A 25,629-nucleotide genomic window follows, 5' to 3' on the forward strand; every position below is an offset into this window, starting at 1 on the left:
GGGAGAAAGAAAGAGGGAAAGAGAAACAGCTGAGAAGAGGGACGGGGGAGAAGGGCAAAAAACATAAACCAACAGAACAGGCAGAAAAAAAAAAGAGAAAAAAAATGCATATATCGATCACCTGGATCACCTGCTGAGAAAGAAAAAAGAAAACAAGCAGAAGAGAACAAGAGTAATAGAATAAACAACATCACAATGATATATGGGAATATGACAGTAAATACTAAATATTAAACATTATTGTGCAGCACATAAGATCAACAGAACACAGTGTGCTTTGAGGTAGGAGCCAAAAAGGGTGTACTTTGTGGGTGTGATCACCCATGTGTACACCTGTGAGCATGGACGCGCTTGTTTTTTTTTTTTTTTTTTTTTTTAAAGGTTCCTTCATGTAATGATCTGCTAGAGGGTGTGGGGGGGCCACAGCCCCGTCCTCCAGGGCATGAAGCAGGTATGGAGGAGATCAAAACTCCAGACATCCAGAGGCCCCCAGAACACAAGAGACCAAGGAAGACCAACAGAGGGGCAGCCGCGCCACTGTCCCAGTAAGAGCTGAGGAGAGTCCCAGATGAGGGCTCACTCAGCAGCCGCGGAGCAGAAGCCAGGGGGAGTTGCAGTGACGTGCCCGTGAGCTCCGCCGGCAGCCAGCTGTGCCTGAGTGACCGAGCCCCAGGCCGAGAGGCCGGGGGCACCCAACTCCGAAGTGGCCCGAGCGAGCCCCAGGCTCCAGGCCCCGATAAGCGGCCGCCAAGGAGTGAGCCGGTGTGTACCCGGACGCCCATCCCCGGACACAAAGAACCACCAAGGCACCGATGTCTGAGGGAGTCTGCCACTGGCAGGGGAAGTGGTGGTGGGGGGAGAAAGGCCTCCAAACCTTGGAGGGCCTAAGATGTCCCCAGAGAGGTGGCGCCTGACACCCAACCTGACATATAGACACAGAAATACAGGCACACACAGATACAAACATCCATTCCCACCCTCATGCTCTCATATGCACTTACTCCACACCAACGTGGAGACAGACATGAAGAGACGCTGTACACACGATCACACTCCCCAAGCGTACTCTACGAACCAGGTCTAGGTACCCTTGCCCCTGGAGGGGGGAACTACACCCAGACCCAGGTGGTGTTACCCTTTTCCCTGCGGTGGGGGGAGGCAGACCGCCCCGACTCCGCAGCAGCAGGGAGGCCCCACCCTCCAGACCGCAGTCGGACGGCCAACTCCTCCTCCTAGCCCCCCCGTTCCAGCAGGCCGCAGAGAATGGGGGTGAGAGAAGACTCCAAACCTCCCTCCACCCGCTCATTGTGGTGTTGATGCATGTGTGTTCTAAGGTGCATTTAAAACCCAGGAGGGCATGGAGCTACCTGCCAGAGAGCAGCAGGTAAATGCATAGTCCCTCCTGCTAGCCCTCAATGTCTACGTGTATTTAAAATTGAGAGGTGGGCAACGACGCCAGGGGTGAGGTGTACACCCTGATGGTAATTTGGATTCCATGTATCGTGCCCACCCCCAAGATCCTATATGTATGTGTTAGATTTGTATTGTTGATTGTCATTTATGCTTAGAAATATTTACTTATATATGCTTAGAGTTTTGTAATTAGTTGTAGATTGGTAGAGGTTTTGATCCTTGATAGTCTGCAAACTTTGTGTGTATTAGACAGCACTTTGGGAGCATGAGAGGTCATACCGTGTCTTATTGTTTTATGGTAGGATTAACGTAGTTGCGTCTGTTCTAGTCTAAGTGCTCTTTGTTTAGATGAACTGCAGGACTTCCTCACCGTGTTATCTAGGATGAACCATCTAGGGTGAGGGGGAGGCTACCCTCTTCCTGACCAAGGATGTTTGACCCTTTGATCAGCAGTCCACACACACACACACACACACACACACACACACACACACACACACACACACACACACACACACACACACACACACACACACACACACACACACACACGCGCAAGGTACTCTTTGTGTATGTAGACGTCATATGTTAATGAACTTATGCATATTCATGTAACCTCAATAAAAGGACAGTGATATGGGAGAACGGACGAGACCAACTGGAGTCAAGCGGTTGTCCGGTTCTCTCCCGTGCACGAGTAACATAAAGAACTTTGCCTATTTGTGTCTTGCTTAGCAGTGTAATTATATTGTCTTAACGTTCCAGCGAATAGGTTTATGCTACAAACCTATCATTAATTGGTCCTTCGATGCCGGAGCCCTGGAATCGCATTCACCGAGGGGAGGAGAGGCACGCTGAAAGTCTGACGTCAGCCAGGAAGTTCCTGTGGATTCGCTGTATGTCTTTTCTCCTCGATGAATGGCGATTGGCGGGATTCGAGGCTGATATTACACGCTAAGCAACACCGAGTAAGTTTAGAGTCCAACTCTATAACTGTACGTCTTCGCCGCTCAGTGGGGCGTTGTCCGTGGCCGCTCAGTGGGGCTAAAATTCGCCGTCTAAGTGGGGCGATGTACAAGGCCGCTCAGTGGGGTTTTTTGTACAGAAGCATTAAGTCGCAGAGTTGCGCAGTTCGAACTTTTTTTGGTTCGCCGTCTTAGTGGGGCGAAATACAGACCGCTGTGTGGGGTACTGTAGTGAGTTCTCCACCGCTCAGTGGGGTGTTGAGAAGTTCCGCGGGGTCCAGATTGTGCTGGACAGTAGGCCTATTTTGTGTTGTTGTCATTGTCGTCGTCGTCGTCGTCGTCGTCGTCGTCGTCGTCGTCGTCGTCGTCGTCGTCGTCGTCGTCGTCGTCGTCGTCGTCGTTGTTGTTGTTGTGTGTGCGGAGCAGAACATGTGGTCTGTGACACCGACTGTTGTTGTTATCATGGGTTTCTAAGCAACCAAGAGTGAGTCGGAGGGAGACAGACGTTTGTGCTGGACTTTGCTCCTGGCAGCACAAAGTATTTATGTAAAAAAGAGAGGGAGCGACGGCTCCACAGCTGCGCGGGTTCACGCGAGCGCGGTCACGCGGGTTTCACGCGGACCTGAGCCGTGCGGTTAATCGCAGGCTTAAAAATGGAAGAGATTAAAATGTTAGAAGTTTTCAGAAAACACACCAGCCTTGAAGAGCGTGTGGAGAAGGCCAGCCCACATCAGCAGCTATGCTCTGGTGGGTGGCTGTCCCCCCACCCCTTGCTGACACAAAACGTTAACTCTTCAGCCTGTGTGCCAGACCATAGACGTAATTGAGGTGGATAGTTGTTAAAAGTCATCTACATTACGCTTGTGGTTGCTTAAATTCAGTACGATGACATGTGAGGTGAAGTGATATAGATAAATATTTAAACTACTGAAGTGCATAGAGGCACTTGACCTGTGTGGAAGACTGTCGTCTTATTATGAACCATTGTTGAGATATACAGCACACCTGTGAAAACAACTAATATGCTCAACCCTGTATGAAACATCTAAAAGTACATGATGGAGAAGCTGAGTTGAATATGAAAGTGTAAGACTTTGCCACTGTGGGCAGAGCAACTACTGTGTGATGTTGCGTTGCAGTTTTTTTTTTTTTCTTCTGAGCTGATGAGCAGGCTACACATTATCAGATCGAGAGCTGTCTGAGAACTACTCTAAGAGAGGGAAACAGCGCTATGATAACTGTGATAACTGGAGTGTGCAACGTTTCCATGAGCAGTTTTCCTGCATCTTGACTTGTGTGTAGAGTGTTCATAACATCAGCATCATGTTTTTGATTATTTGTTTGTTGGGTTGAAAAATAGTTAAATAAACTGGTGATCATATTTACGGATCACCATGGCACATATCATCAGCCATGTGATTTATTTTTGCAGATGACAAAGTGAGTGTGAATGTGTCTGACATCACAGTGTTTTTGTGCGCTGTGCAAGAGTAATTGCCTTTGATTGTGAGTGACAGCGGTGATTTTGCAGGTCACCAGCTATTGTAAATAAAAAAAAAAAAAAAAAAAAAAAGAGTGAATAAGAGGGAGAATTTATATTGTAGGAAAAAATAATCATAGGAAAAAGGTTTTGTGTTGATCAACCAAAAAAAACAACTATAATTTCATTTTCTGCTTTTAAGAAAGGACTGTTCACAAAAACACAGAGCGAGAGAGAGAGAGAGATATGTGTTGATTAAGCAGTGATGATAATAATGAAATGTCTTAGTTTGTCACTTTCAGGTGAAAAGCAGACCTGAATCAATTTTCCACATGCAGCGGTCGGAAGAAAGTTATAGTTTAACATCATTGGAAACATGCAGGCCAAGTTTCTGGCTGACTTATTTACAGTGCCATGTGTTTCTCAACCTCACAAGCGAGCTCACTCCTCCCTGAAGATAAGGAATGCAGCTCCATGATAAAGAGACAGCAGCAAGTCCTGAGCACAAAAAGTCCCAGCAAAGCAGCAGCAATGTGGATAAACAGCAGCAGAAGAAAGCAAACCCATCTTCCTGTCTGATTGGATGAATTCCACGGAGGGGCGAGCAAGATGGCGGTGGCAGCATGTTGAAATGCTCAAAAAGGACTGAGTGACTCGGGCAAGCCACATGCAGCTAGCATGCTGGCTAGCGACATGAAAGAAATGGACCCTTCGTGATGCGTTCAACGTGCCAGCGCTGTGGTGGGAAAGGCTCCATCATAAACACGCCCTGCGCCGAGGTTCAGGCCAAGAAGAAGAAGACGATGACTTCCAAGCCCAAGAAGGTCGGCCTCAGCGTGGGCGAGCTGATTGTGAAAGCCGTGGCCGCTCTCAAGAAGGCTCTGGCTGCCAGAGGCTACGATGTGGACAAGAACAAGGCCCGTGTCAAGACCGCCATCAAGAGTCTGGTGGCGAAGGGCACTCTGGTGCAGACCAAGGGCACCGGGGCCTCCGGATCCTTCAAGATGAACAGGGTTACTGAGACTAAAGCTAAGACGCCCGCCGCGGCCAAAGCCAAGAAACCGGCAGCAGCTGCTAAGAAGTCGCCCAGGAAGGCAGCAGCAGCAGCACTTCAGCCACTAGCACGAAGTCAACCGCATCAGAGGACAATAGTGAGAGTGGCTGTGACTTCACTGTGCATGTGAAGAAAACGTTTGAGGAGAACTGAACAGTTGGAGTTTGACATTTGCCACCTGTGGAGTAAAATGGCAAGAAGAGACAGTGGGACACAGGACAAAGCTGAAGGAGAACTGCCGGCTGTTGGACTGTTGAAGTGGGAGAGGACAACAGAGTGAGAAGACTAGGTGAGAACACATAGGAATTATTTAATGTGGGAAATCAAAATTTGGGTTAGCAAACCTGGGGAAAAAGAAAACTGACTGCTTAAGTTGGAAAATTGAGACGGAGTCTGAAACATTGCGAAAATAGAAACATATACAAAATCACACACACACAAGCAGAACATGCATTAACCCTACTAACAATTCCAAACACAAAATGACTCATGAAGACTCATAGCACATTAGTTAAGAAATGATTAAATAATAGCAGAGAAGTGTGTAGGAAAGGCAGCTTTAAGAACATGCTCTGCTGGAGATGCAGCTCCACAGACATGCATTAGACCTGCCTAATAACACAAACACATGTAATGAAAATTAGCTTGTTATCTTTCATCAGTGTTAAAATAGTGTCAATTTAGCAGACACTTGTTATTAAATACTGAATTTATCCAATGCAAAAAATTGACTCTCCAGGTTGCAGGACAACAGTTTAACTTTTGTGGGAAAAAAGATCCTGGTTTGACCAACCAGTGATCAGACAATAAATTTAGTTGTTAAAATGGTAAATTGGGAGAAGCTTCCTGCTTGATTGAGGCAGCACATGTAATTTACTGTATGAGGGAAATTGTCTTTTGTGATACTATTTTGAACATGCTTTTCTGTCGTCCTGTCAACTTAGTGGGTTAATAGCTGATATGCAAATTAGTTGATCGGTTTTAGATTAATGAAAGGTGACTGAATTCTAGTATGAGTGAATGAGATGTGTTGGAGTTGTTGTGTGTTGAGTGGAGACTCTAAAACACTGAGTTTCCTGTTTTGATGTGCGAGTGAATCCTGTATTTAGATACATAACTCTGAATACATCAGAACAAACGTCTTTTGTGAAGTGCATGACAGCATGTCACATGTTTTATGATGAAGGGAAAAGGAAAATTGAATAGAATAGATCTGTGGCCTAAATGAGTGAAGAGCACAGACCTGGTAATTAAACTCATAGCTAATAAGACATTAGGATTATGTTGTGTGTTGTGCAGCTGATGGTTGATTTGGAGTGAATCTAGCTGATGATTTTTCTTTTGTTGTGAAGTTGAGCCTGCCGATTAGTATGATGGTATGATGAACCATGCTAATGGTATGATTTACCTGAGATGAGGAGTTTGTGTCATGACTTAACAAGGCCTTTTTATTTTGATACTTTCACAGTGCACTGAAAGTTTTGTTTGATAATCTCTGTTATTTTTCATTTTTATCTTTTGAACAGGCACTGATTTTGTTTGTCTATTTTCTTTTCTTTAAGCAGATCTGCACGTCGGGAATTAAAAATGCTACACGTCGTCGAGAAAATTGTGCCAAGTGAGTTCTCCACATTTAAATGGACTCTGGAGAAAGCCACTTATTTGGGACAATTATTAAATGACAGTCCCAGTCCAAAAGGATTCAGCGATGTAATCCAAACTAAAGTTCTTCTTTTTCTTTTTGAAATGACGTCATTTTGCTGAGAGTGGAAACTAAATGCGACGATAGGTTCCACTATCAGCAAAGAAAGAAAGAATGAATGCATGAATGAGTGAGTGAAAGGAAAACAAACTGACTGACTGGTAAAAGCTGACAAAAGCTGACAAGACTTTACTGATGTAACACGACTGTGTGAAGTTGACCCCCGCCTGGCAGGGGTGCAGATGAGTCTGTGTGTGCTTCCCTTTACAGGAGCAGAAAGATGACAGCAACACTCGAGGTTGCATGATGATTTAACCTTTTAAATGCCATTTTCTGTGTCTGTGCATTTATCAGGTGTGTTATTCATAGGCTTGTGTTGCTCACAGAGATAACTGTGACAAAGTATGCATACGCCTGCGCAAGCGCTAATATTTGCATTTTCTTTTCTTACAGCATGCCAGTTCTTCATGTGAATTGATGATGCGATTTATACCAGGACAACTGGTTGATGTTTTTTCCTACTACAGGATTTCTGGGTTTATGTGTGAGGAAAACTGTGTTTATGGGTTATGAGTGGTGATGCTGTTGCATTGTGTTGATGGGAAAATGTGAAGGTTACTTTGATAATGTGAATAACATGTGTGAAATTTCCTGTGTTGAGAACTGGTGTTACTTCTTTCCACAGCTAGGGTTGACTTTATGGTGTTTTTATGGCACCTCTGGAACCTGTTGACCTGTGTCTGACCTCTGTCTGACTACAGTCAATGTGTATTGCTAATGTTAGTTTCTTTGAGAATGCTGTGGAAGATTCAGCTGAAACGGACAAGTGACATGAGTAAAACAAATAAGAGATACAGTGTTTCTGGGATAGTTTGATATGGGCTCATTAGCTGGCCACTTTTGAGCCCATAGTAATATATAAGTGGAGTGACTTTGCTTAAGAGCAGTCACCGATTACATTAATGTTGCCTGAGTACATGGGATGATCCATGTCTGAGGCGACTTATGAAAATAATTGTAGTTTACTGATTTGAGAAAACCTGCACATGACACTTGTCTTGCTGATGTTGAATGCTTCTTGTCCTTATGATACAATTGTTTACAGGTATGGAGTTTGATTTTACTTCCAGATTTTGTTTTCCAGGCCATGATGGTGTGTATGCAGGCTCCTGGGAGAGCCAGGTGTTAAGCAAACTTAATATGCAAAGCACACTAACATTTTCATTGCAGGATTATAGGTCCAGGGTGGTGCTGCTCCAGGGGAGGAGATGCCCTGATGTTGCCTGGGATATGATCTAGCTAATCTTTTTCTTTAAGACAGGAATCCAGGTTTGGTGAGTTGACGCATGGGTGTGTCCGTGCGTCAAGAGGAGGGGTCCAAGGATTAACATTAAACAATGTTTTTTATTATTGTTGCAGTGATTTGTGTGATTAGCCGTTTTATTTACAAATATTAAACCTATGCAAGTGGTGCACCCATGTTCAGATGAGGCTTTGATGGCCTATAAGTGAAGTTCACTGAACTAAAGAATGTGGTTTGATGATTGTTGACATACTCTCCAAATAGTTTGTCTTCCTAGCAAGGAAATACAGGTGCAGCAGTAATCTCCTGAGAAATCTTCAGAGGCCCAGTGAGAAGCGCATAGCTGACAGGACCAGGCAGTGGTTGAGGTCAAAGATCAAGCTGGTTGGGGCCCATCATGAAATCAGACCTTGGAGCCACAGCAAGGACCATGAAACTGCCTGCAAAATAGAGGAGAGGATCGTCCACAAGATGGGAGAGAGGCTTCAGGAGGATCAGAGATCATCTTCAGCACAGCAGACATCACACAGAGAGCTGTGCTACTAAGCTTCCAGGGAATCAAGAGGAGACTTCCCACAGCAAGATTTTAAATACAATGAAAGATTCAATATTGACGCTGAGGAAGACGACTAAGGTGTACGACGTGCTCTGCCTTAAACCTTCAGCAGCGTTGGAACATAAACACTCAGGGGATGAGGAGCGTGCCAAGCTCCATCGACAGCGTAGAAGGAGTTCGAGGATGACATCATGATTCTGTGAAAAGCACAGGAACCAGAAGCTATGGTGGTGATAACAGCAGTTTCCTATGAACATCACCTAACGCTGTGCCACTGTACTGTGCATACGATGACACTCTGAAGGCTGCTGGGATCATGATAGCAGTAAGACAACCCTGCACCCTTTCCACAGAGGTGTTTTCTGCAGAGTATGGACAATGAAGGAGTCATAAATATCCCCCTCACAGGACGAAGGCCTGAAGTGAGGTAATGGGAGGCCATAAAACTAGAGTGCTGAGAGGTCTGCAGCTTTGGAAATAGCTGAGAACCATGTTGACAAACAACAAAACCAACTGGTATGTTTGAATGTTTATTCTACATACATTTGGACTCTGGTCCTATGGACAACGATGGAAACAACTGGAAGAGACATTCATGACGCCCTGCAGAACTCAAACCACTCTGCAGAGAGACATGTGATGTGCACACCTGGAGGAAGCATTACCAAGCTGAGATGTTTTTGAAAATGTTACTTTTTTATTTTCACTATTAAATTAACAATTTCTTTGTTTGCTCGTAAGTTGCAGTTTGCCATGAGATGAGCTCAATGAATGGGATAACTGCTAATACATTTGTTGAACTGTGTATCTTTACAGTAATTTAGGGTGATTTGACATATGCTGAGTATAAAAATGTTTGCATTGAAACTGTCAGACATGAGGTATTCATACCTGGGAACTTTTCAGGCATAAAGGTCAAAAAGGGGGGAAATGTTAGATTTGTATTGTTGATTGTCATTTATGCTTAGAAATATTTACTTATATATGCTTAGAGTTTTGTAATTAGTTGTAGATTGGTAGAGGTTTTGATCCTTGATAGTCTGCAAACTTTGTGTGTATTAGACAGCACTTTGGGAGCATGAGAGGTCATACCGTGTCTTATTGTTTTATGGTAGGATTAACGTAGTTGCGTCTGTTCTAGTCTAAGTGCTCTTTGTTTAGATGAACTGCAGGACTTCCTCACCGTGTTATCTAGGATGAACCATCTAGGGTGAGGGGGAGGCTACCCTCTTCCTGACCAAGGATGTTTGACCCTTTGATCAGCAGTCCACACACACACACACACACACACACACACACACACACACACACACACAGGCAAGGTACTCTTTGTGTATGTAGACGTCATATGTTAATGAACTTATGCATATTCATGTAACCTCAATAAAAGGACAGTGATATGGGAGAACGGACGAGACCAACTGGAGTCAAGCGGTTGTCCGGTTCTCTCCCGTGCACGAGTAACATAAAGAACTTTGCCTATTTGTGTCTTGCTTAGCAGTGTAATTATATTGTCTTAACGTTCCAGCGAATAGGTTTATGCTACAAACCTATCAGTATGTGTAATGAGAGTGTGAGTAATGTGAATGTCTAAGTTGTGGGATAAAATTGAGGCAGAGGCAGCCAGAAGGGGACAGAGGGGGGTAGCCTCCTCTGCACCCTGGTGACATACCCCTACTCCAAGGTCCTGCATGTGTGGGTGGTTGTGGTGGAGCAGGAAGGGGGAGGCAGCTGGAGATGGGGAGGAAAGGAAGGGAGGGGCACAAACACTTCAAATCTTTCATGAAGCCTTGCTTTGCTCATCATGGTGACACCTTTATCTAAAGGTCGCAAAACTGACCTTTATCTTCTGAAGCAGAAAATCCACATTTATGGCGGCGCGTGTAAACGCAGCGACCTCACGCTCTCCTGAAAATGCGATGTTTTGTTCGTCAAGTAAGTGTCTTTCTGCAAGTGTTTCTCGCCAGTCCACGTCGGAATATGTGTACAGTCGTCAGGCTCTCTTACACATTCAGAGAAGCAAGATTTGCCAAGTTTTGAACACTAACGTTGAGATGCTAAGGGAGATAGGATTTCTGCGACAGCCTGCTAGCTGGCCTAGCAACTCACCGGACTCGCCTGCTAACCCTCCCCGGGAAAGGAGGTGTCGAAAGCGGTGCGCTAGGACAAGGAAGCGGGGCAAGCGCGGAGGTGTCCGAGTCAGGCTTGAGGCTAAGCCAACTCGCCCAGCCATACCATCGATCCTCTTAGCCAACGTACGATCTCTGGACAATAAAATGGACAACATACGACTTCTGAGATCAGCGAATCGCAAAGTAAGTGACTGTTGTGTGCTAGTTTTCACCGAGACATGGCTTAATGACAACATTCCGGACTCGGCCATACAACTGGAGCAGCTAGCATGCTACCGAGCCGACAGGGCTCTCGTAGACGGAGGCAAGACCCGAGGTGGCGGGGTCTGTGTTTACATCCGTGACGAGTGGTGTCGTGATGCCACTGTAGTACGCAAACACTGCTCATCACTGGCGGAGTTCATGATCGTGAAGTGTCGCCCTTTCTATTTGCCCAGGGAGGTAAGTTCGATCTTGTTGGTCGCTACCTATATACCTCCATCTAGCAACAACAGCGATAGAAATGCGGCGCTGAACGAACTGTATCAGGCCATCAGTGAGCAACAAACAGCACACCCAGACGGTTTCATCATCCTCGCAGGAGACTTTAATCATGCTGATCTTAAAACTGTTCTCCCAAAGTTTCATCAGCATGTACATTTTCCAACAAGGGGAGACAACATATTGGACTTGGTCTACACACAGGAAAAAGGAGCATACAAAGCCATCCCCCTCCCCCACATCGGCACCTCTGATCACCTCACTGTTATGCTAATGCCAGCATACAGACAGAGAGTGAAGGTCATCAAACCTGTTATGAAAGAGATAAGAGTGTGGCCACAGGAGGCCACCTCTGCTCTTCAAGACTGCTTTGGGTCAACTGATTGGGACATATTCAAGGAAGCAGCCACCTACAATAACATCATAGACATCGAGGAGTACACAGACACGGTGAGCTCATACATCACCAAATGCATTGATGATGTAACACAAGTGAAAAGTATCACAACTCGAGCCAACCGGAAGCCATGGCTAACAGGAGATGTCCACAGGCTGCTGAAGGCCAGAGACAAGGCCTTCAGAGCTGGGGATGAAATAGGCCTGAGAACAGCGAGAGCCAACCTGTCCCGTGGCATCAGGAAAGCGAAACAGGACTACACACACAAAATAACCTCCCACTTCAATGATAGCAAGGACGCAAGAAGCCTACAGCAAGGCATCCAGGCTATTACAGACTACAAGCCTGTAGCGCGTAGCTGTGAGAGCGACACCACTCTGCTCAACAACCTGAACAGCTTCTTTGCACGATTTGAAGCACAGAACAACACACGCCCACAGAAAACACGCCCACAGAAAACACCACCACCTCCACACGACCAGCCTCTGTGCCTGTCTGCTGCCAGCGTGAAGAGGACACTCATCACCATCAACGCCCGGAAAGCAGCGGGTCCAGATAACATCCCTGGTAGTGTGCTGAAAGACTGCGCAGAGGAGCTGAAGAATGTCTTCACAGACATCTTTAACACCTCCCTGAGGCAAGCCACTGTTCCATCATGCTTCAAGACTGCCACCATCATACCTGTGCCAAAGAAACCATCCCCAGCCTGTTTCAATGACTACCGCCCCGTGGCACTGACACCCATTATTATGAAGTGCTTTGAACGACTAGTCATGTCACACATCAAATCCACCCTACCTCCCACCCTGGACCCACACCAGTTCGCATACAGAGCGAAACGATCCACAGAGGATGCAATCTGCTCTGCCCTCCACCCAGCCCTAACTCATCTGGACAAGAAAGACTCATATGTGAGAATGCTGTTCATAGACTTTAGCGCAGCATTCAACACCATAATACCACAACAACTCATCTGTAAACTGGACAGACTGGGCCTCAGCACCTCCCTCTGCAACTGGCTGCTGGATTTCCTCAGCCAGAGGCCTCAAGCGGTGCGTGTGGGCAACAAGGTCTCAAACAGCATCACCCTGAGCACGGGGGCTCCACAAGGCTGTGTGCTCAGTCCTCTGCTCTTCACCCTGTTGACACATGACTGCACACCAACCTACAGCTCCAACCACCTTGTGAAGTTTGCGGACGACACAACGCTGGTGGGGCTCATCACCAAGGGCGATGAGACCCACTACAGGAAAGAGGTTGAGCTCCTGACCACGTGGTGCAGAGACAACAACCTCCTGCTAAATGTCAGTAAGACCAAGGAGATTATTGTCAACTTCCAGAGAGGCCACACCTGTCACCCCCCATTGACCATCGACGGCGCTGCGGTGGAGAGGGTGAGCAGCACCAAGTTCCTGGGGGTGCACATCAGTGAGGACCTCTCTTGGACCACCAGCACAGCATCACTGGCCAAGAAAACACAACAGCGCCTCTACTTCCTGCGCAAACTCAAGCGGGCAAGTGCTCCACCACCCATCCTGACTACATTCTACAGAGGCACTATTGAAAGTATCCTCTCCAGCTGCATCACTGTGTGGGGCGGTAGCTGCACTGACTATAACAGAAAAGCTCTACAACGCATTGTGAGAACAGCTGAGAGGATAGTTGGTGTACCACTCCCCTCCCTGCAAGACATTTACACCACTCGCCTCACCCGCAAAGCCATCACAATTGTCAACGATGCAACCCACCCCGCGCACTGTCTGTTCAGCCTCCTGCCCTCTGGAAAGAGATACAGAAGTCTCCACTCCCGCACTACCAGGCTCACCAACAGCTTCATCCACCAGGCTGTGAGACTGCTGAACTCTCTTCCCTCCCGGCTCCCAGCCAGCAGAATCACCAGATTGGCAGAAGTATAGGAAGACAGATTGGACTCTACTCCCCCTCACCCACGCACACTCTCCAACAAAGAAACACTCTCTGAACCAAGAACTGAAAACATTCCTGACTTGCATTGCAATTGCACACACCTGCTGCTATATATATATTTTTAGTATTTCTTTTAGCACTATTTATATTATTATATTACTATTTATTACTTTATTGTTAGGGCTGTTTTTGTTGTGCATCTGCACCTTATTGTTGTCAATGTCTACGCATGGGACAGTGTGAAACGTAATTTCAATTCCTTTGTATGGCAAGTACATTTGAAGAAATTGACAAATAAAAGTATTCTATTCTATTCTATTCTAAATGCACAAAGGGCCAAAATAAGACAGAAATAAAACAGGAAACAAACACTGAGACAGAGACTAAGATGCACAAACTTGACAGGGACAAAAAAGAAAACAAACATGAAGCTGAAACCAGCTAAACACATGTGACACAGGGTTCATAAGAACAACAGGCAAATTTTTACTCAAACACAAAGTCCCCAGAGAGATTCATGCTTCACTACCACAAACCTATCATCCAGGGGAAGGACAGAGAGCCCAAAACAGTAAGTAGTTTATCTGTAATTCTGTTTTTATAAATTCCTTCACCTTCTTTTACTTTGTGTTTGTAAGTGTGGCTTTAAAAAGACAATACGAGATCTAGTAAGGCTATAATTAGGTAACATGTTCTTATTCTTATGAGGTAGGCCTGATACAGTTTGTTTGCATCATCTACTTTCAAAAAGTTTAAAAAGAAGAAAGATCAGAAACTAACAGAGATCAGTGGAATTATTTCCTCTCCTCAATCTAATCCACTGACCTTAAGTGTTACTCTAATTTAAAAGCTTTGTGAGCTCCTGATGTCATTTCAGTGTTAGAATTCATAGACACTGTTGTGTCTGACACTTTACTATCAGGTTGAAGAAACCTTTTGTATTTCCCATCAGTTTCAGTGCAGTGTTTTCACACGTAAGGAACAACATGGGGAAATTCTGTAATTCTTCACCAACGTGTCTGATCAGATTAGTGGAATAAAGAAATATTTATGGCTTTTTAACTTATTGCATTTATTTTCTGTTAGAAAAAATTAAAACATTTAATTGTAAACTGATTTGGTTACTACAAATTTGTGTATGAACATATAAACTCTGTCGTTTCTTGCATGGTGAACTTCACAGTCACCATCATTATGTGATGTGTTGGTTTAGTGTGTGACCAGCTCAGTTAGAAGAGACTCCCCAATCAGGGCAGCAAACAATACAAACAAACAACAAATCTGCAGAAGCAAAGTTAGTCACCAGAACTATTCTGTTAGCAGACATTTATCACCGATGGCTGGTCTTTGACTCTGACCACACTGCAAGGTGTCACCCCTTATTCAACAGAGCATGTCTGTATCAGAGTGTGCAGATCCTCTCTGGAAACCCTAACTGTAAAGCAGGTCTCAGTTTATTTTTCATAGTAAAAGGAAACCTCAACATCTGTCAGCCTACGAGACCCTCCACAGATTTTTCAGGACTCAGTGAACAAACACCAGAGATTTTTTTTTCTATTTGTGGACTAGGTAGAGGCACAGGACTCTCTCAGCCAACATAGGACCCCAAAACTACAAGCTCGACATCAATATTGTATCTAGATCAGCTCTCTCAAGTTACTGAAGTAATTATGTGCTTAAGAATGCATTCTTCGGGTGGCCAGAGAGAAAGGCCAGATTCTATGGCGTGGGGCGAAGATAATGTTTTTTTTCGGATTACTCCTGACTAACCATGGACCGGCGTGTGTCCTTTAAACAAATCAAGTTGGAGTTGAGGGAAAGAGGAGTGGAATACTCCCTGCTCTACCCTGCCACTCTAGAAATAAAACATAATGGAGCAAGGCACAGATTTTCTTCACCTGAGGAGGCTTCAAAATTCATTAAGAACCCCCCCCCCCCACGCACACACACGCACAAACGCATCCTCCAACCGTTTATGCATGGACGATGAATACAGAGTTTATCACGCAACATCAAAGGGATGTGCCTTTTTTCACGTCACGCTGTGCGCCACGTTATTGTTTACATGAGATGAATTGCAGAATGGCAGATAGAGACAAAATACTGTTAATCTGACTATCTTCAGGTTTTACAGCTTACATATACACACGCAGTTCCTGTCCCTCCATTTAGAAAGGCAGAGGCATCACAGTGTGATTATTTTACATGTAGTTGTTTTTTCCCTGTGTAATAATATTCAACATTGCTATCAATACATTTTTCAAAAAATGCCTCTCTGTGCAAAATGGGTTCAAAAACATAAACAGCTGTGGGATCCTGTTAGTCCGTGATTTGAACGGGGAACAAATTGTGGCAGGATCAGCCTGATGTTATTTGTATCCCACTGTAACTTTACTGTATAAAGAGCTAACATCTCCAAAATGTCAGGAGTAGTTAGTCATTACAACAAGTGTTTGTGAACTAAAAATCAAGAATGTGGGATACTGTTTGTCCGTGATTTGAACAGCCCAGCGCGTGCTCCGGACGAAGGGAAAAGCAATTACGCAGGGGAGACCTACCTTGGCATTTGTGCAGGTAAAGCCAAAGGGAAGATACACTGTAAAAAAAAAAAAAAAAAAAGTGCTGTTTTTACAGGAAAACCCTGGCAGCTGGGGTTACCAGGGACTTCCTGTAAAAGCGCTTTACAGATGCAACTTGTAAATTGATTTACAGTGAATGAACCTCAGATTAAAACTGTTAAATCTACAGGAAAAAGAAGTTAATTTCACACATAGATGTGATATATAAATACACTATTTCCTGTATCTTTTACAAGTAATAAATGCTTTTTGTGGATCATTAACTGCAAAATTAACAGGGAAATATCGTACAAAGAACTAATTTAAAATGGTAGAACTACGGTGAAACTGTGCATATTAAATGGAGCTGCTCTGTAAATTATACACAAAATCTATGCTGAATATTATATGTTTTAATGTAAAATTTTAACCATAACCCAGCAAATTTCTTACTGCTACACCTACACCCAAACATGCAAAAATACATCTTGAGAAAACACAAGAGAGGAAAATATCACTTTTGGGAAATTTATTTTGCAGCCACATTCGCAAAATGACAGCAAATGGATCCATTTTTCCAACTAACACAATATGCAAGGCACACAGCAACTACACAATTCAATCAAAATATCGGCTATAAAAGCTGTGGAACATTCCTGCAAAGCAAGAACCATGTTCATGAAACAAGCATTTGTTAGACCCTCCACCAGAAAAAGTTAAATAACCTGTTAAGACTTTAAAACAAAAAAAACCCCACATATTGTGCCAAAAATGATCATAATCACCGTGCAACGCAACACGCACCCTGCTGTCACCACAACCATGGCCCTGGTAAGAAAACATCAGCAAAACCACATGGTGAAACACACCTACACATGTGGTCTAAAAACACTGCAGTAGCAGCATGTTGTTTTTTTCTTTTCTTATGTAAATAAAGAACATTCCTACAAAGAAAGAACATCTTCATGAATTGGCTTCATGCATTCGACCAGTAAAAGGTTCCAGTACACATTGTGGAACAAAATTAACAAAGTAAAACTAAAAGTCCACAGAGAGTCAAGATTTAGGCTTAGCGCCACTCGTGGTCGGCGAGATCCTGAATCAGGGTGAGGACTCGAGGGTTCACACTGAGACGACGCTTTGAGTTTTTGTTCTCTACTTTGGTTCCTTTTTCTGGGTTTATGGAGAAGAAACACCTGTAGAATAACAATCATATAAAAGTTTATTAAGCATTTTTATAATTGATCAGTTAAAATACACGTACAAAGTAAGTAAAAATTAAGTATATACATATATACACACAGTCATGGCCATGACCACGTTCAAGACAAAGTATAACCAAAATGCTGTGGGGAAGTGAACAATGCATGGTCAAAAATATTGGCACCCTTCTGCAGTGATATGTCACACTTTAGCATTGTTAAAATCCAAAGCAAAGGTTATAGGTAGTCAGACGTCAGTTGACGCTTGGTCTAGCCCTGAGTCTCGGCCAGGCTTGGACCCGGATTCAGACTGTTAATGTATTTTAAAAAAAAAAAACAAACAAAAAAAAAAAAACAACAACAACAAAAAACAGAAAAAACAACTGAAACCGGCTCCAAAGCCGACCGAGACTCAGAGCCAGACCTGGACTCGAACCACATCAAAGCCAGACTCCAGATCCCAGAGTCTCAGTTATGAGGTATAACAAAGCCATATTTGTTCGCCTCTGAAGAAACTCTAAAGTGGAAGCCAGCTCACATGGATAATGGATGTTGAAATTGTAGTAGCTCCCGAACATGAGGCACAGTGCAGAAATGAAGGAGGATATGTTTGTGCTGACGAGGTTCCGATCAATACTCAGCGTGTATCTTCTTGAGGAATAGCAGGACTGTCCTGTCAACAAATTATTTAACAGGTTATATCAATAAACACGGCAGTCACATGACATTCTATAAAAAGTGCACTTAAAAAAAAAGAGAGAGAGAAAGAGCTATGAAACAGACTTACCACACACGATAATAGTGGGTGTCAGAGACACTTGCTCCAGTTGTACCTCATCTGCCAGACATGTATCTTCAACACAGAGAAGCATGGACTCCTCCTTCTCTTCAAAGTAGCTGAGCAGAAGCAGGACCATCTCTTTCACATCATCTGAGCAGCCACTCTGCGGTCCCCGCATCCTCTGAAGCCTTGCATAAGTCTGAAGGAACACCTTGCTTTTGCTGACAGCAACTGTGGTCAAGTAGTCCAGTAGCCTTTTCCCCTTCAAATCCAAATTACGTGTGAATGTCTCTTTGAGGTCAATCCCAGTAAGTTCCTTGAAGTGGACAGACATGCCAAGTTCATCAAACCAAAACGGCCACTCCTCCCTAAGGCATTTGATACTTTTCCCCTGATTGACATGCAGACGTTGTGTGTAGTAAGTGGACTTCATTAGACTTTTTACCTCTTCTGGATTGGCATCAGCTTGCTGGAACATCACCTTGAGTTTTTCCATCTTTTGCTGTTGGCTCTCTGGAGTTTCTTCAAGAGGCAGAAATTCTACATTCCATTTAATGCACCCGTATGTATCCTGCATGGCTGCTCTTTCTTCTAAAGGGATCTCGTCTGTGTGGTCTGAGTCAGTCTGATGTTTTCTTTTTCTTATTTTGGGTGTTGAAGTGCGCCTTACATTTTCAATTCTGTTCTGCAACTGTTTGACAAGTGAAAGGTAGCCTGCACCAACAATATCACCCTCTATTAAATCTTGCAGAGAATTGGGATATTTTGCCACCATTTTTCTTGCAACGTCAATTGAATGTTTTCTACCTACATGTGGGCATTTTTCCATCATCTCAGTCACAACAATCCGGACCATTTGCCTCCTCAGTTTTGGGCGAGGCCTTTTCCCCCTCTCAAGAAAATGCATCACTTCTGCAGGAAGTTTACTCCATGGAATTTCAAAGTTGTCATCCCATTGTGTGTCACATCCTGGGCTGCTGGAGGAGGTCGACGATAGACTTTGGGGTGAAAGTGAGAGCAATGACAGCGACTGGGTTGATGAGGCTTCCACAGATGATAGCGAGCTGTTCTCTGGAGTTTGGTCTTTCAATTACAAAACAAATACAATTATGATTCACACTGTATGTCTGTTCATGACCATCTCTGCTTTTGAGTTTGAATAGTTGTTTTTACTTACATTTCTGTTTCCAAGCAGAAAGAAGCTTTCTTGCTTGTACAGGTCTTAATGCTGTCATCAAATCTGCCTCCGTTACGAAGCGTAGATCATCACTTGTCTCAACTCCAATGGACTGCAAGTGCTCCTCCAGGATGTTTTTGTTCACAGCTTGAAGTTCTGGTAGGACTTCCGTGATGGCGACATCTAGGAAGGTTCGCTCTGAGTCACTCATACTTGCACTGAAGAAGAAATGCCACATCCAAACAAAATAGAAAATCACATACAGCTCATACACTTGATGGAGCAGGGTATGGATCAGGTGACACTTATATTAATGTTAAACTATTTACAGTGAGAAGTGAGCTATTAGTTGGACATTATTTTGCCACAATACTATGCTTTAGTGGAATGATTCGGTATCCTTCAAGAATGTATGATACCAAAGGATAGAAATCAGGCAGGTCATTAATGTTGATACACTGTAACCCAAGACTGTCCTTTGTCACAGAATACAGATGGTATTCTGAGAGGAAGATGCCTTTGTGGATATCCATTAGAACATACACAGATGTGTCATTTTGAATCAAGATGAGTAGAAGTTCACCAAACTCCATACACTCGTCATTTCTGTACACAAGAAACTGTCCCTTTTTATATGCAGTGCCCTTGTACTGAATGTCTGTGGTAACTGTGGTATTGCTTTCTGAAAAAGCTAACTCCCTGACCGCATGCTGAATAGTGTCACTGTAGAGGTTGGGATAAAACGCACAGCTCTCCTTGACTTGCAGCAGTTCACGGCATTCTTGCCCTGCTAAAAGATAAGCCTGATACATCTGATGACGTGTTGACAAAGTTTGACAAATATTTTTGAAGCTTTTCAAGTGTCTGGCACATCTTTTGAAGTAACTGTGTTTACATTCAAACCTAAGCGTCCATAACCTCATCAATGGACCAAATTTCAACAACAGTGCTGAATAATGGCGCAAACAGTGGTGCTTGGGTTTTAGTTTAATTCCAGGAAACAACATCTCTCTCATCTCCAAATATTCTTGGATCAAAATGTCAGCGAATGCTATCTGGGACAAGGAAATGCTCTGAGCACAAATAAGATCCACAATGTCTTTCAACTGGAGAGCTAACTGCCATACTTCATCCTCATGGTTTTGTACTTTGTCACCAATCAAAACTGGCAGCAATCTCAAAAGGTTCCAGTTTTGAACGGCTTGCCCTGATAATTTGGATCCGTCAGGTTTGACAGTACATGGCTTTGTAAGTGCTTCGGATCCTTTATATTTAAACTGTTTAATGCGTCTGTTTAAAAGGGAGTATGTGAACCATTTTTTCTTTTTTATAATGTTCTTCAGGTACAGTGCTAGATCATATGACACAACTCCTTCAAAGAGGTCATGACCTAGACAAGGTGGGAGACCAGGCTGGGATACATGAAAAGACTGAAGGGTATTGAAGATGGAGTTTACCTTTATTCCTCTGACGTCTTGGATAGTTTCAGACTGGAGATCAGCAACAGCCCCGTCATATGTCTCTGGAGTGCGTGGAGGACCACAGGCATTCGGATCAGCATAAAACTCCCTTCGTGTTACTTCACAGTACCTGCAAAAATATTGAGAGCAGCTGAAGTTTTCTGTAAACCCTCCTATGCAATGAGAACCCAAGTTGTCCCCAGCAATACAGTAAAGACCCCCTTTTACTGTTTCTCCATCTACATCTATTCCATCTGTCTCCAAGGATTTCAGATCTGCCAACAACTCTGAGAAAACTTTGGCTATTCCAAAACGCTTGAAGTCATTCTCAACACACAACAAGACTAAAAACATGTTATCTGTATTTGAACGCAAATGAATGGGTAAATTTGCTAATGACAGATAGAATGCAAGAAGTTTGTGTGCCTTTTTAGCAGAACCCAGGGGATTCACTACCTCAAATGAATCTTGGTACAAAATCAGTTTGAGGCTTTCAGGGTTTTCATTAAAGAACTGGTGACATTTGAAAATTTTGCCATCATATAAATCCTTAAAAATTTCTACATCAGGACCCCCAAACTGTTGTGACTGTGTATTAATCCATAACTGTGACTCTAAAAAGCTCTTCAGGGTTTCTCCAACTGGTATGTAGTAAGCACATTTTTCTGTCATGTTTTCATCCATTCCCAATGGCACTTTCTTGGGTTCTGTGCATTTAAACATTTTTTTGAATGTTTGATTTCTGGTGTGTGTTGTTCCTAGTTGTCCCTGATGGCAAGCAGAGAACAAATCTGACTCTTGTCACAGATTTTAGTGACTGCTTCATCTGATAGGTTCATTTCATTTTTTAGTAAACAACTTACCTTATTAATTGTGTAGGCTTGACCCAATTCGTGCACATTCTGCATTTTCTCAGCAATACTCTGTATAGTAGAGGCAGGAATTAGCAGCTGTCCTTGCAGTTTAAGGTAAAAGAGACACATGTTTCTGAGATAAGAATGACTATCCTTCTCTGGCATATCACTGGCTGAACTAGCAGATGGCATGGCTTCATGTGTGTTTTCTGAATATTCTGTACTGTCATTTGGGGGCTGAGGATGAGATTCCTTGTACATGTCATCAATACCATCTGGGGAACAAGCTTTATGCTTCCTACACATGTGAGAAGTAAATGATGACTTTTTTGTAAACATATGCTTACAACCACTTACTGGACATGACACAGACCTGCCCTCTGCAATATGATCGTTTAATAAATCCATTGGCTGTCCCTGACGCTGTTTCAGGACAAGAACCCGGTAACTGTACCACAACAAATCTTCCAGGAGTAACAGAGCCGCAGACAGACAATAACAACATAGAGGAGGATTTGACGCTCTCAAGACAACTTGAAGAAATAACAGTAAAAAGTGGAGAAGAACCGGGAGACCAATCCTTCTCACAAACCTCTGATGTGGAAAGTGAGAGCGATGACGAGCGAAGGGAAAGCGAGGAAGAAAATTAATCAGAAAGCTACCTAAGTGCAAGTGATAGTGAAGAATCACCCATTTCGACTCCTGTGGAGATTTCTCCTACAGATGATCCTGCAAGACGAGATGATGTGGATCCACAAACAGGGATTTTTCTTAACAAACAGCATCCTGCAATGGAGGAGTTGGTCAATGAAACAACAAAAGGGGGAAGGAAAAGAAGTGTCTCGATGGCGTCTTATAGCAGAGATAAGAGAAAAGACAATCGATCCAGCCCTTCGCAAGGTAATGTTGAATCTACAATGTTCCCTCCCTCTACCGAATAACCTCCTATTACATAAATATGAGTACTCTTAAAATAATAACATGGAATGTTAGAGGGTTACAATCAGAAAGATACAGAAAAAGGAAAGTTGAAAATTTATTAAAGCTAAATTATGAAATTCTCTGCCTACAAGAGATGAGACTGAAAAGTGACAATGATATATCTGCACTAACTCAAATGTGGTGTCCGGGGCACTCAATTTCAATCGGGGAGGATAGTGCAGATGGAGTTGGTATCTTTTTTAAAGACTCAAATGTGAACATAATAAAACGAAGAGACATTATTCCTGGAAGACTTCTTGTTCTGACTGTTGTCAAATTTGTACATGTTTGATTTGTTTGATTAGTGCACTGGCCCTTTAAGAGAAAGGCATGGTCCGTGTGCAGACGGGGGAAGTGTAAGAAAGAATCAGACAATCGACTGAATGTGATCTATGCTGTGAAAGGCTGATAAAAAGGCATTCCCTGTGAGTATGCATTATTGTTTGGCACTTTTATGTTGATTAATAGCAGTTAATTAGATGCTGTTTTACGCGTGCTAATTTATGGTTCGTAGACAGTTGTTTGGTGTTAGCATTAGCACTTGGTCACGCAGCTCCTCAAGTAATTATTTAATTTGTCACTCATATATACTGTATTTTGTTGTTACAGTTTCACACCTGCCATATAAAGCAAAGTCTAAACCCACTCTGGCGTCAGTGACTTTTGTGTGGAGGTGTTTAACTCCTGGATAGTAGAAAGTGGTTCTACGAGGCCAGTACAGTGAAAAGGGACACCCTACTACAACGATGAAGACTGCATTGTTACACGCTGTATCCAGACCAGCACGACAGACGCAGTGACACCAAGTCAGCATAAATGTGCATTCAATCAGCTTAAAGATGGAGAAAGAAGGATATGAAGTAAGATCCACGACGTCAAAGAAATCTAGCCGCTCTTCCACTGCAAGTGTAATGTTAGCCGCCGCTACTGCCCGCGCTAAAGCTGAAGCTGCCCAAAAAAGAGCTGAGTTTGCAAAGAAGGAAGTTGAGTTTAAAGTAGAAAGAGCCAAATTAGATGCAAAGCTTGATGTTCTAGCAAAAGAAAGTGAAGCTGAGGCCGCAGCCGCTGAAGCAGCTGTCTTGGAGTCTGCTGTTGCAAGTTTTGACATGAGTGATGAGCACCTGAGCTTACCAAAGGAGACACAGAGTTCTCATGAGCGAACTACAGACTATGTCAATATGCATCAGGCACGCAGTGATTCAGTCAAATCAAAGGACGTCAAAATAGGAAAAGGCGAGTATGCAAATCGACCTAAGCCACCGGACATGTCACCGGATGAACTGCCCTCAGCACCAAAGGACTATGGCTCCCTCAGACCCCCTGATCAAAGAGATTACTCACCTGAAAGGCAAGGACAACAGTTACTCTGTTAACTATCAGCAGCACCTCAGCCATGTCTCACCAGGGTTTACACCACCCTCTGCTGGACGTTTTCGGTACTACCCTCCAGATCCAAATTCCTCTAGGGACTCTAATGAGCTTGCCAAATATTTAATGAGAAGTCAGTTGTTAACCTCTGAACTCACCAAGTTTGATGACAAGCCGGAGAACTATTTATCTTGGAAGTCATCTTTCATCAACGCCATTGACACTCTAGAGCTTAGGGCGTCTGAACAAATAGACCTCCTTGTAAAATCACTTGGCGCAGAATCTACCAAGCATGCACATCGCATCAAAGCTGTAAACATAACAAACCCAGCTGTGGCATTAGAGCTAATCTGGGAGAGACTAGAAGAAATCTATGGGTCGCCAGAAGCCATTGAAAGTGCTCTTTTCACCAAGCTTGATCAATTTCCTAAAATAGGGCCCAGAGACAATCAAAAACTAAGAGAGCTGAGTGATCTGTTGCAGGAGATAAATGCAGCGAAACAAGAAGGGTACTTGCATGGACTCTCCTATCTCGATACAGCGTGAGGTGTCGCTCCCATTGTGGATAAGCTGCCGTATGGGATACAAGACAAGTGGATGATGGAAGGCTCACACTACAAACAGCGGCACAGGGTAACCTTCCCTCCATTCACGTTCTTCTTACAGTTCATACAGACACAAGCAAAGGCACGCAACGACCCAAGCTTCAATCTGCTGTCAACCTGCAATTCCGGAGTTAAAAGGGACAAGCTTGGAGATGGTTAAAGCAACAACCGCAGGTCAGTTTCAGTGCATAAAACCAATGTTATAGCCATATCTGAGGAAGGACCGGACAAATGTTGTCCTGTGCACAACAAACCTCACGCCTTACAACAGTGCAGAAGTTTCAGAGAAAAGCCAATTCAGGAACGAAAGGCAATATTAAAGCAACACAACATCTGTTTCAAGTGCTGCGCTTCTAACAAACACGTAGCTCGCGACTGTCAAGCAGAAATCAAATGCTCTGAATGTAACAGTGATAAGCACCCAACAGCTCTGCATTCAGATGTTCCCCACCTTCCCAAAGCTCTTCAGCCTGCAACAAGTCACAGCGGGGAGAAACGAGAATTAAAAGAGACTGCAGTTGTTTCAAGTTGCACTGAGGTATGTGGGGAAGGATTTTCTGGGAAATCTTGCTCAAAAATATGCCTAGTTAACGTTTACCCTGCCAACGATCCTAGTAAACACCAGAGAATGTACGTCATGCTAGATGACCAGAGTAACGTTTCACTAGCACGCTCTGAGTTTTTTGACATGTTCGAGGTTAATGGTAAGGCAGAGCCATACACCCTCCAGACATGCAGTGGCGTAGGTCTCACTTCTGGCAGAAGAGCCTCTGGGTATATGATAGAGGCAATCGATAGCTCCCTCGCTATTCAGCTGCCCATGTTAATTGAATGCAACATGATTCCTAACAAAAGAGAGGAAATTCCCACTCCCTCCGCGGCTTATGCACACAGTCACCTCAAAGGCATAGCACACAAAATACCACCCTTAGACAGTGGTGCAGACATTTTGCTGTTGCTTGGAAGAGACATTTTGAGAGTTCACAAAGTGCGCAGTCAGATCAATGGTCCGCACAATGCACCATACGCACAGAGACTGGACTTAGGCTGGGTGATAATAGGAGATGTGTGCTTAGGCAATACTCATAAGCCTTCCCAGGTCTCTACCTTTAAGACTCACGTTCTATCGGATGGAAGGCCAACTCATTTTTCCCCGTGCGAAAGCCACTTTACTGTCAAGCCAGACACCAGTCTCTTAAATCGACACTTAGTACTTGGTGGTTCAAACATAAAGG

General features: G+C 43.8%; 1 protein-coding gene and 1 pseudogene across 1 annotated transcript; one reads left to right on the forward strand and one right to left on the reverse strand.

Annotated features, from left to right (window-relative positions):
- Window positions 1-2,761: 2,761 nt before the first annotated feature.
- Window positions 2,762-6,611, forward strand: LOC146674102 (histone H1 pseudogene; annotated as a pseudogene).
- Window positions 6,612-17,035: 10,424 nt separating this feature from the next.
- On the reverse strand, window positions 17,036-20,629 carry LOC146674103 (uncharacterized). Its single transcript, XM_085401042.1, has 5 exons — window positions 20,584-20,629; window positions 19,127-19,344; window positions 17,956-19,032; window positions 17,673-17,841; window positions 17,036-17,162 (listed from the first exon to the last, which is right to left on the reverse strand). Exons 2-5 carry the CDS (start codon window positions 19,335-19,337, stop codon window positions 17,036-17,038), a joined length of 1,584 nt encoding a protein of 527 aa, XP_085257168.1. The 5' UTR covers window positions 19,338-19,344; window positions 20,584-20,629.
- Window positions 20,630-25,629: the final 5,000 nt, after the last annotated feature.

This window comes from Rhamphochromis longiceps, linkage group LG3 (assembly GCF_057381845.1).
Source record: "Rhamphochromis longiceps isolate RC_006_pf linkage group LG3, R_longiceps_female_GT1.1, whole genome shotgun sequence".
NCBI lineage: Eukaryota > Metazoa > Chordata > Actinopteri > Cichliformes > Cichlidae > Rhamphochromis > Rhamphochromis longiceps.

What these genes read in the sequence shown, in the direction of transcription:
- LOC146674103 (XM_085401042.1), bottom strand. Translation starts at nt 19,337, where the DNA reads ATGAGTGACTCAGAGCGAACCTTCCTAGATGTCGCCATCACGGAAGTC. An exon ending in ACCCACTATTATCGTGTGTG is followed by an intron (nt 17,842 to 17,955) that starts GTAAGTCTGTTT and finishes ATTTGTTGACAG; the next exon opens with GACAGTCCTGCTATTCCTCA. An exon ending in ACTTTAGAGTTTCTTCAGAG is followed by an intron (nt 17,163 to 17,672) that starts GCGAACAAATAT and finishes GTTATTCTACAG; the next exon opens with GTGTTTCTTCTCCATAAACC.